Source organism: Oryctolagus cuniculus, chromosome 12 (genome assembly GCF_964237555.1).
Source record: "Oryctolagus cuniculus chromosome 12, mOryCun1.1, whole genome shotgun sequence".
NCBI classification, from domain to species: Eukaryota; Metazoa; Chordata; class Mammalia; order Lagomorpha; family Leporidae; genus Oryctolagus; species Oryctolagus cuniculus.
In genome coordinates, this window is record NC_091443.1 from 44057338 (window position 1) to 44069638 (window position 12301).

At 38.0% G+C, this 12301-nt stretch overlaps 1 protein-coding gene across 14 annotated transcripts in view; it reads left to right on the forward strand.

The window, feature by feature from the left end:
* Window positions 1-12301, forward strand: part of HEATR5A (HEAT repeat containing 5A) — a 146165-nt gene that overhangs the window by 71928 nt on the left and 61936 nt on the right. For 11 of the 14 annotated variants that reach the window (XM_051822144.2, XM_051822146.2, XM_070053790.1 and 8 more), the window contains 4 exons: window positions 5051-5214; window positions 6057-6232; window positions 11107-11212; window positions 12052-12242. In XM_051822144.2, the coding sequence (XP_051678104.1) occupies window positions 5051-5214; window positions 6057-6232; window positions 11107-11212; window positions 12052-12242 (637 nt within the window). The remainder of the gene's footprint in view (window positions 1-5050; window positions 5215-6056; window positions 6233-11106; window positions 11213-12051; window positions 12243-12301) is intronic. The other 3 variants (XM_070053795.1, XM_051822147.2, XM_070053794.1) reach the window with 1 other exon arrangement.

Genomic DNA, 12301 nt, shown 5'->3' on the forward strand with positions numbered 1-12301 from the left:
CTTTACCCTGCTCAGATAAAAGTTTAATATTAAACCACTAAAATGTGATTGATTTTATAAGGTTTAAATGTTTTTGCTCTTGTAATCTCAAAGATGACTTTGGGTTACTAAAATTCTGCATTTCATAAAATAAACTTGACCCTACTTTAAAATTAATCCTAGAGTATTAAATGTAATTTGAAGTATAGTTTTACTGCAGTTGTGTAATTTAGAATGCTTTTTCTAGGAAGTAAACACTGGAAACTCTTTTAGGGGAACTTGTATTTTTTTTTTTTTAGTTTTGATAATTCTGAGCAGCTATACTAAGTTGAATGTTACTTTAAATATATTTTTTATAAAAAACTGCATTTATTTGCTTTTATACTTTTGCAAATAAGCAGTTATATTATATACCATATTAGTTCAAAATATTAACTTATGACTTCTTATCTTGATCTTTATCATTATGTAATTGTTTTTTTCACATCAACTCTGTTTCACAGACAAATACAGTAAACTGTTCATTATACAGTAAGTATTTAATGTATGTGTACTTTTAAAGAAATGGGAAAAAAAACATTGCTCTTTCTCATAAACCATATCAAAAGAATTCTGTACTAGTCACTGTTACAGAAATTTTATATATCCTTTCTCATTTATTACAAGTTATTACAACAAGCTAGTTATATTTTCCTCATTTTATGAATAAAGACTTAGATTACAAAGCCAACTTAAGGACACATATTCAGTAAATAGTAGAATGTAGATTAAAACAGGTTTGTATTATGCTGTGCTGCCTCTCCTCTTAAGTTATAAATAACTTAATAGAGGCCTAATAAACAGTCATAGTTCAGTGATAGATATGTATTATTCTGTGCTATCTCTCAATACAGAAATTACCTGTAAAAGCTATAAGCTCAGCAGTAAAAAGCTAAGAGATGATTTATTGGGTTGCACTGCTCAGGTAACTATTAGGTTGTGGCAAGAACAGTTCCTGTTGAACTTTTACTATGGTATTTATTTTCAAATTACACATAAAAAATAGACTTTTTTTTTCAAGACTTTTTGAGTTAACACTTGAGATATCAAGAATAGCAACTGAAGATCTGCAATGTATCTTTTGATATTTGTAGATGATAATTTAAGTCTACTCTTGAAGAACTTGAATTCAGGCAAGGAGAATAAGTCTAGTTAATTTTTTTTACTTATATTTTCTCAGATTGGAGTTTGGGAATGCAATCAGGAGTTCTGAAATACACATGTATATCTTAAATTAGTTTCAGGGTGTTCATTAAGAAAAAATCAGAATTTCATATGAACTTCTTAAAAAAATTAAACCTAAATTTACCATTTGTCTTTTTCAAGTATATCTACTTTTCTGATATGAACTGAAGAAAAATAATTTATAGAAAAATGAATATTTAGCTGTATTGATGCTTTTTTGTTTTAACCAAAATTAATAATTTGCTAATTAGTGAGTTTTTTAAAACTCATCTTTACCAATTTAATGATAGAAGTAAGCATTTTTTCCTTGAAGATTTTGAATTTGAAAGAAATTATTTTGTATTTGATTTATATAATGTATATGGAGCATAATAGTCACAACCTTACCATTAAAATATCAATTTCCATTTTACGTCACATAGCTCATAATAACCTACAGTAGTTTCTAAGATGAAAGAAAATAGTAGTCTTTAAACTTATTCATCTTTATTAATTTGGAAAATATGATTGTTAACAAAAGTTTTACAGTTCTGATCATACAGTGGCTCGAGTGTCTATCACAAAACTGGTTTATAGGGCATAGTAAGAATTTGCTTTAGTTACAATGAGAGTATTTCAGAATTTAAATCACTTTTCTTTGTAGTTACCAAGTAGATGCAGACTTTTGTCTAAACAATGACTTAGTTTTGCGAAGGTTGTGACGTAAAAATTAAGTTCTTAGTTTCTATTTGCTACTTTAATTTTGACATGGAACGCCTTTGAGTATTTTAATATTCTTCACACTGAAAGTAGCTCCTCATTACCACCAGAAAATTAATGATGAGCTCCTACTAAAAGCATATTTGCATTTCAAAATCTAGTCATCTTGAAGTGCTTTGTCCAGGGACATTAGGCAAGTAGACATCTTTAACTTAGAAATAAGAGACTTCCCATTACTTTCACACTTAGCTGTAGGACTAAACATACCTTGCATACTGTAACCAGCAAAATTGTTTTGCTGAATATCATGCTGGTAATGAAACTTAAAGGCACTTACTTCAGCAGCTCTCATTTGCTTCATGAAGTCTTCACTGATTCCAGTCCACCCTCCTCAGCTCCTGTCTGTAATTTCTCCTGTCTCTAGACTGAATGATACTTTCATTTCTGTAGGAGTTAGGTTAATTTCCACTTTCATATTTATGTGTATTTGTATCCCATATTTTACGACTCTTGAAGATTAAATATAATAAAAATATTTTCTCTGCAGCTTTTTAAATACAATTTGAATCAATGAAGGATTGAAAATAGTGCTTAAAACCTTAAGTTCTAGAGCTCGACTGAGTTTCAGTCTGTCTGCTATTTAATTGTTGTGTGGTCTCCAGCAAGTCAGTCAGTTCCAGTTTCTTCATCTATGAAAAGATAATACTAACTCCCCCTCATGAGCTTATTACCAGGGTTATATGTAAAGCTATTAAGTCTTCAATAAATATTTGTTGTTACTACTACTGATATATAGAAAAGTATGGGGGCCGGCGCTGTGGCACACTGGGTTAATCCTCCGCCTATGGCGCTGGCATCCCATATGGGCTCAGGTTCTAGTCCCGGTTGCTCCTCTTCCAGTCCAGCTCTCTGCTGTGGCCCAGGAGGGCAGTGGAGGATGGCCCAAGTGCTTGGGCCTCTGCACCTGCTTGGGAGACCAGGAGGGGGCACCTGGCTCCTGGCTTTGGATCGGTGTAGTTCCGGCCGTGGCGGCCATTTGGGGAGTGAACCAACGGCAGGAAGACCTTTCTCTCTCTCTCTCACTGTCTAACTCTGTAAAATAAAAAAAAAAAAAAAAGAAAAGGATGGTAGGTAAACCTTTCCTGACTTATTCTTACTGCTTTTTTTTTAAAATATTAACTGCCATTTTCATTAAAAAAGATTTATTTATTTATGTATTTGAAAGAGTTTCAGAGGGAGAGGGGAAGACAGAGAGAGAGAGAGAGAGAGAGAGAGAGAGAGAGAGGTCTTCCATCCACTGGTTCACTTCTGAGATGGCCACAATGGACAGGGCTGGGCCAGACTGAAGCCAGGAGCCAGGAACTTCTTCCCAGGGCAGAGGCCCAAGTACTTGGGCCATCTTTTGCTGTTTTTCCCAGGTTTTTTTTTTTTTTTTTTTTTGGACAGGCAGAGTGGACAGTGAGAGAGAGACATAGAGAAAGGTCTTCCTTTGCCATTGGTTCACCCTCCAGCACTGCGCTGATCCGATGGCAGGAGCCAGGAGCCAGGTGCTTTTCCTGGTCTCCCATGGGGTGCAGGGCCCAAGCACCTGGGCCATCCTCCACTGCACTCCCTGGCCACAGCAGAGAGCTGGCCTGGAAGAGGGGCAACCGGGACTAGAACCCGGTGTGCCGGCGCTGCTAGGCGGAGGATTAGCCTAGTGAGCTGCGGCGCCGGCCTTGTTTTTCCCAGGTTATTAGCAGGGAGTTGAATTGAAATTGGAGAAGCACAGACTAACTGATACCTGTATGGAACGCCGTGTCACGGATGATGACTTTACCTGCTATGCCACAACGACAGCCGCCTCCTACCACTTCTAATAGGTAGACATCATTCCAGTCCTCATTTTGTCCTAAGCTATTGCTCAAGCACTTGCAAAAATCAACATTTCTCCAAGGCTGATTTTACTCATTCTTGTAATATTTTATATTACCAATGGGAAAAGCCATTTTATCTATATGGATAAAATAATCCATCAGAAATTAGGATAAAACATCTTTGAAATGATAATTTAGTCAGTATAAGTGGACCAAATTTTCAAAATGTATAGATAAGACAGACAACTGTAAGTTGTTTCATTACTTTGCAAGAGCTAATACTACCTTTGAACTTAGTCTTTTCCCCAAAACAAAAATGAACCCGCTCTGGATGCAACTACAGATTTATCAAAAACATTAAGCAGGTGTTAGACTATACCAGGGGGCTGTAATTATAAAAATCCAGACTGTGGAAGTTCTGTGGAACAAATGACCTTGTTTCTTCTAGTAAATTACAAGGTGTGGGGGGAAAACAGGAGAGTAAAAAATTGAAACAGATTTAAGATATATCAACTAGCTGTAATGTGTGGATCTTATATTATGACTCAAATAGAAGCAGAGAAAAATGGCATTTCTGAGACAATTGAAAATTTGAATCGGGAATGGTATTTGATGTTTTGTTTTCTTAAGCATTGATTATGATAGTTGGATTATATTTAAAATATCCGTGTGCATAATATAAGTGATATGCAATGAAGTATTTATGGATGAAATAATATACTCTTTAGGGGTTGCATCAAAATAAAATGAGGAATGGTAGGATAGTGAATTGGGGTTATGGGTGAAACAAGATGGTTCCAATTCGTGAAGATGAGTGATGAAAAAATGTCAGGTGGGATATATGGATCATAATACTATTACATTTCCTCTTGTGCATGTTTTAATTTTCTAAAACAAAAATATATTTTTTTACAAAATTTTTCAGACTTTTCAACAAGTATAATTACCTTGCTTTTGTATACATTTTTAAAAATCTATTTTTGTACCTCATGTCATGGTAAGTGGTAGTAGTGTTTACTCAGTATTATAAGGTATATCTTTACACATACTTGTGTGTGTGTGTGTGTGTGTGTATATATTTAGGATTCATTCTTAAACCTTCTGACCAGCAACATATGGCTGAGCCAATATTTGTAGGACAGTTTCCAGGGATGAGAAATATAGTCTTTGATCATGATATATAAAAATGGCCAGCGTGTAGATTAAAGCTCACTCTTGGTTTTTGTTTGTTTGTTTGTTTGTTTACCTCCTAGAAATACATTGCTAATTGCTCTTTTTCTTTGACTCAATAGGACACCTCTGTGTCATACTCAAAGAACTGGCTGCTGACCTGACTGCCTCTGATATCCAGGTGGCGGCGTCTACATTTTTACTTCCTCCACTCTGTCATCAGGATGATCTTCTGATATTAAGTCCTTTACTACAAGAAACTGACCATAGATTTATTGAAGAACAGGTATGAGCATGCAAAAATAATTCGTGGGGACAGGCATTGGGCACAGTGTTTAAGATGCAGGTTGGGATATCTGCGTCCCATATTAGCGCCTGGGTTTCATTCCCAGCTCCCTCCTGGTTCCAGCTTCCTGTCATTTAGCACTCTAGGAGGCAGCAGATGATGACTCAGGTAGTTGAGCCCTTGCCATTCACATGGGAGAGCCACATTGAGTTTCTGCTTGCCAGCTTTGGATTTGGTCCAGCCCTAGCCAGCGTGGGCATTTGAGGGGTGAACCAGCTGATGATGGAAGCTCTGTCTCTCTCTCTCTCTCTCACTCTCACTAGTTTAGCCTCTCAGATAAATTTTTAAAAATAACTAAAATCTAAAAAAATATTTCTTGGATAGATCCATTTTGTGAACAGCAGTTTTAAAACCTTGTATGCCAAGGTGGGCATTGTGTCACGGCAGGTTAAGCCTCTGCTTGGTATGCCGCATCCTATGTGGGAGTGCCAGTTTGAGTCCCAGCTGCTGTGTTTCCAATCAAGCTTTCTGATAATGCATCCTGGGAGCCAGCATATGATGGCTCAAGTACTTGGGTTCCTGTTACTCACAAGGGAGACCTGAAATGGAGTTTCAGGTTCTGTTTTTGACCTGGCTCACCCCTGACTGTTGCAGGCATTTGGGTAGTGAACCAGCAGGTGGAAGATCTGTCTTGCCTGCTCTCTCACACTTCCTGTCTTTCAAATAGATGAAAAAATAAGATTTTAAAAAGTAAGGTGGAGTCTATTTCCCCTCCCCTTGAATTGAATAAGACTCTTACAAATAAATAAATAAAACTTTATATGCCTTTTTTTTCTTTTTAGCTGCTGCTTGGTAATGGCATTGCTTGTGGAAGTCTCGAATATGACCCTTACTCTATTTATGAGAAAGATATAGATGGAGATTCTGTGCCTAAACCTCTACCTCCAACATTATCAGTTATTAGCTCTGCAGCCAAGCTCTTTGGGATTGTTTGTGCTCATGTGGGAGAAGCTCAAAGGTAAAGATCTTGAATAGTTCTCTTATCCTGAAATATGTGTAATTGATTCAGTGAGTGCATAATAGAGAACTAGTAGGTAAGAAGAAGGTTGTCAGAGATCTTAATGGAAAAGATTTCTTAGAAGTGACAGGTGAAGGTAATATTTAATAAATGATTAAATGCCTAAAACCATTAGTCACTATTGTGGATACTGTGTCTACAGTTAGTTTATCATCTAGATGAAAAATACAAATGAAAAGATCAGTAATGACGTAAGAACATTGCTTTTTGAGCAACTGTCACTAAAAAGAACAAAAGAAACCCAGAAAACACTGCTGTGCTTAAAACAGGTCTCATAGGGGTTGGTGCCTTGGTGCACTGGGTTAATCCTCGGCCTGTGGCGCCGGCATCCCATATGGGCGCCGGTTCTAGTCCTGATTGCTCCTCTTCCAGTCCAGCTCTCTGCTATCACCTGGGATACCAGTAGAAGATGGCCCAAGTGCTTGGACCCGTGCACCTGCATGGGAGACCAGGAAGAAGCACCTGGCTCCTGGCTTCGGATCGGCGCAGCTCTGTCTGTTGTGGGCCATTTGGGGAGTGAACCAACAGAAGGAAGACCTTTCTTTCTGTCTCTCTCACTGTCTGGAACTCTACCTATCAAATAAATAAATAAAATCTTAAAAAAAAAAAAAAAAAAAACAGGTCTCATAGGCTTTCTTATCTTGGAAACTTTACGGACCCATTATAGGTCTCCAGGGATTGTTCTTCAGTTGGGCCAATTTCAAAATGTTGATTTTACCAGTTCACTGAAAATGAACTTTGGAGCACATACCTAAAAAAAGGAGGGATAACTATGTCACATAATGGATATCATAAATTAGTTTGTGGTAAGCATTTCACAATGTATATATACATCAAAACAGGTTGTGTACCCTAAATATATATCATTTTTATTTGCTAATTATACAAGATGAAGAACATTAAATAAAATAGTATGTAGTGATTTCTATCTTACGCTGTTATATGAGAAAAAATAAATACAAAAAATTGAACTCTGGTTTTGAAAAACCAAAGACTAATGATTTGTCATTGAGAGTGATAGTTCCTTAATTGATTCTCAGAGATCAGAATCCACTATCCTAGAAATTCTGTTATTATCTGAGATACAAAATGCGAAGTAAATCTCTCCCATAAGCTCTTCTAATTAATAGTTGACAAATTATTATTATTCACATTCATTCATATTTCCTTCCTTATGCTATATATTTGACCAGATCATACCTTTTTTTTATATCATTTTATCCAGTGAACTTTAAAATATGTTCAGTTTTTCTCCTCACATACGCAAAAGTAATGAGTATTCAAGGGAGGGGAGGTGTTCTTTGTTTTAATTAAAACGTTAACAATTAATAAAAGCAAAACCTGTTATTCTGTTTAGATTCTAACTGAATAAAAATAATAAGCAGTAGAGATTTTTAAAGGAAGTGGTCTGGCAGGATTCCAGATACAGAAAGTAGGTTGTAAGCAACTATCAGCAGTCTCCAGTGGGTGTCGTTAGAGAACCAGAAGAATAGGAAAGTTAATAATTTCTTCTTATCCCATATGATTCCTATTTATGGCAGGCCCTTTTACTGTGGTCATTATTTTTGCAATTTTAAAGAAAGGTCTGAGTTAAGGTCTCTATGTTTAACAATTGAATATGTCAGAGGATTTTGTTATTATTGCTTAACATATTTAAACAGTTTAAAAGAAATCTTTTCGCCGGTGCCGTGGCTTAATAGGCTAATCCTCCACCTTGCGGCGCAGGCACACTGGGTTCTAGTCCCGGTCGGGGCGCCAGATTCTGTCCCAGTTGCCCCTCTTCCAGTCCAGCTCTCTGCTATGGCCTGGGAGTGCAGTGGAGGATGGCCCAAGTGCTTGGGCGCTGCACCTGCATGGGAGACCAGGAGAAGCACCTGGCTCCTGCCCGATCAGTGCAGTGCACCAGCTGCAGCGGCCATTGGAGGGTGAACCAACGGCAAAAGGAAGACCTTTCTCTCTGTCTCTCTCTCACTGTCCACTCTGCCTGTCAAAAAAAAAAAAAAAAAAAAAAAAAAGGAAAAAAAGAAATCTTTTGTAGTTTGAGATTGTCATAAGTTTGGAAATAAGTTTGTTATGTATTATTTATGAATTTGAAGATGAAATTAATTTGTCTTAAAATTAGTTGATAAAATAACTAGGATTTTTTTTTAGGTGTGTTTTTTTTTGTTTTTTTTTTTTTTGTTTGTTTGTTTGTTTTTTTTTTTTTTGGACAGAGTGGACAGTGAGAGAGAGAGACAGGGAGAAAGATCTTCCTTTTGCCGTTGGTTCACCCTCCAATGGCCGCTGCAGCTGGTGCACTGCACTGATCCGGCAGGAGCCAGGTGCTTCTCCTGGTCTCCCATGGGGTGCAGGGCCCAAGCACTTGGGCCATCCTCCACTGCACTCCCAGGCCACAGCAGAGAGCTGGCCTGGAAGAGGGGCAACTGGGACAGAGTCCGGCACCCTGACCAGGACTAGAACCCAGTGTGCCGGCGCCGTAGGCGGAGGATTAGCCTATTGAGCCGCAGCGCCAGTAATAACTAGGAATTTTGAAAATAAAACTTTGTATTGAAATAAGGCACTACTGTGTTTAAGGCTAGAAAATCAAAATATCTTATACAGAAAAATGAGTATTGATTTTGTTCTTCTGTTGTTTGTGGTTACTTTTAAATGCATTTTACACCTAGTTGCAAAGAATGCAGTAACTCATTGGAAGATTATTCCATCTTTGGCTTGCACATTGGAATCATGCAGCGCGCGCTGCCTCCAATCCAGCTCTCTGCTGTGGCCTGGGAAGGCAGTAGAAGATGGCCAAGTGCTTGGGCCCCTGCACCCCCATGGGAGACCAGGAAGAAGAACTTGGCTCCTGACTTTGGATTGGCACAACTCCAACTGTTGTTGCTATTTGGGGAGTGAACCAGCGGAAGGAAGACCTTTCTCTCTGTCTCTCCCTCTCACTGTCTATAACTCTACCTCTCAAATAAATAAATAAAGACTGAGAATTTTATTTTTCACAGTTCATATATATGACTTCTAAAGTCCTGACTGTTTCACTTCTGATCCAGCTCTCTGCTATGGCCTGAGAAAGCAGTAGAAGATGGCCTAAGTCCTTGGACCCTTGCACTTGCATGGAAGACCCGGAAGAAGCTCCTGGTTCTTGGCCTCAGATCGGCACAGCCCCAGCCATTACAGCCAATAGAAGAGAACTTCTATTCATTGGTTCACTCCCCAAGTGGCCACAACAGCCTGGCCAGAGCCAGGCTGAAACCCAGATCCTGAAACTCCATCCTGGCCTCCCACGTGGGTCTAGGCACCCAAGTATGTGGGCCATCTTCTGCTCTTTTCCCAGCCACATTAGTAGGGAGCTGGATTAGCAATGTAATAGCCAGGACTTGAACTGGCATCCATATGGGATGCTGGCATTGAAGGCAGCATCTTAAGCTGCTACACCACAACACTGGCCCTTATAGATGTATTAAAAGAGTAAAGCAAGGATTAAAATTTTGTTATATACAATAACATCCCAAATACATTTCTTAAAAGTATAGTTGGGGGTTCAAATGGTTTGTTGCTTCTCCTTAACTACAGATGACATTAGTTGATGGCAACCTTAAAATGAAACAATGAATTTGAATTGAATAAATTCTGATATTAAGAACAAAAAAGTTGATCAGTAGTGAAATTTACGTAGAAATGCTTAGACAAAAGACTTAAGAGTTCCTCATCATCTTTTGTGTTGAGTCTGCTGAAACTTTTTGATAATTTGATAATTCTGAGTTGATTGTGTTCAGGGTAGGGTGGGAGAGGAATTAAGGGTTACTTTCACCTATCTGTAAGGTATGGAAACAGCTGTACCTAGCAGAAAGCTGTGGGAGAGTTCTCTTGGTGGTTATCCTTCCTACTGGTTAAGACAGAAATGAAAAGAGTAACTTACGTGTTTTCAAAGATTTATTTATTATTTATTTGAAAGGCAAAGTTACAGAGAGGGAGAGAAAGATACCTTCCATCCACTGGTTCACTCCCCAGATGGCTGCAACAGCCAGTGCTAGGCCAGGCCAAAGCCAGGAGCTTCTTCCAGAGTCTCCCACATGGGTGGAAGGGGCCCAAGCACCTGGACCATCCTCTGCTACTTTCCCGGGTTTATTAGCAGGGAGCTGGATTGGAACTGGAACAGCCAGGACACAAATCAGCACCCATATGGAATACCGGCACTGCAGGCAGTGGCTTTTCCTGCTGTGCCACAACAGTGACTGCAAAAGCCCAAATTCTTGAAGATGTTTTGTGTAGTCATATCAATATTGAGTAAATTTGGTAGCATAATATCAAGTTTTAGTTTCCCAGTTATTGGAATGGATATTGTCACAAATACTACCGTATCTGTAAGACCTAAATTGTTAGGTTTAAATAGTATTGAGTTCTTACCTGTGTTTAAGAATTCATTATATCCAGGTTCTAGGATAAATATATTTAAATGGGGGGAGGGACAAAAAAAGTTAATGCAAGTAACTTTTAGATTTGTTTTATTTAGAAAATAATCCCTGAAATAGCTGAATTTGCTCAGCTAAACTGTTAAGTGGTCCATTGTAATTTTTTTTCGCAGATGCTTCTTCTTGCTGCCAGAATGACCTGTAATCAAAATATTCCTCTGTTGGTTATGCTATGTTTTCTTTTCCTTTATCGCATCAAGGTGTACCACAGTTGTTTATCTCATTTTAATATTTCTAACAAAATAATACAATAAAATTAGTGGAAGGTACTCGTTACTGCCCTTTGGCTTGTATTATCTTTATTTATTCACAAGATTTATCTTTTAAATCCTGTTGCTTCTGATTTAGGCTTCTCACATTGGAACAACTTTGGAACAGTATAAAGCACACTAAAGGAGCTCGTCAGCAGGTAGTTCAGTTGCATGTTGTTTCTTCAGTTTCTGGTTTCTTAAAGGTAATTCTGCTTTTTTAAAAATCCAAATGTTTGCTTAATTTTTAAAAAGTGGTGACCAACTAAGTAGATTGGAAGGTGATTTTTTTAAAAAGCTTTATCTTATATATAGTTTTTTTAAAATTGTAGTTAAGATACACAAGTTTCATGTATTTCATATATACAGATTTAGGAACAGTAATATTTCCCACCTTGTTATCTTATATATTCGAAAGGTAAAGTTACAAAGAGAGAGAGAAGGAGAGACAAAGATCTTTCATCCACTGGTTCACAACCGCCAGGGCCAAGCCCTGAAACCTGGGAGCTGGAGCTCCATCTGGGTCTCCCATGTGGATGGCAAGGGCCCAAGCACTTCTGCTGCCTTCTCAGATCCATTAACAGGCAACTGAATCGGAAGCAGAGCAAAAAAAGAAAAAAGTTTTATAACGTGTTAGAAATCAAACCTCTAGCTTGGAGCCATGTATTAACCCACTGAATCTAATATCCTAGACAAGGAAATGAAGGACCGTGGCCTGTGGACCAAATCCAGCTGCTGGTTGCATTTCTGACTCATTGTTTCTGAATAAAATACAATAAGTACTAGGTCATTCATTTTATGAACATCTTAGTTGAGGCTGTTCTGAATAGATTCATACTGCAGGGATAGTTGACTGCCATATTGTTTCTCTGTAGGTTTAAAGTTCTCAAGTACTTTTCGGGGAAAAAATGATGTTTGTATGATCAATATGGATTTTTGTGTTCTGATTTTTATTAAATAGTAGTCTTAAGTATAAACATTTGGATAACCAGAATACACATTCCAAAATGTGTAACAGAATTGAATTGGTCTTTACATATTCCAGTACGTGGCTGCCTCTAAGGGAAGTTTAGGTCCAGAAGAAATGAGAAGACTTGTCCTAACATTAGTAACGGGAGCCCTGGAGAGTCCCAACCCCTTGTTGAGATGTGCTGCTGCAGAGGCCTGGGCCAGATTAGCCCAAGTGGTTGATGATGGAGCTTTCACTGCTGGATTAGCTCAAATTAGCTTTGACAAGTAAGTGAATTTCTTATTTTCTACGCATGGGCTAGGTATCACAACTGGGTATATAAGTT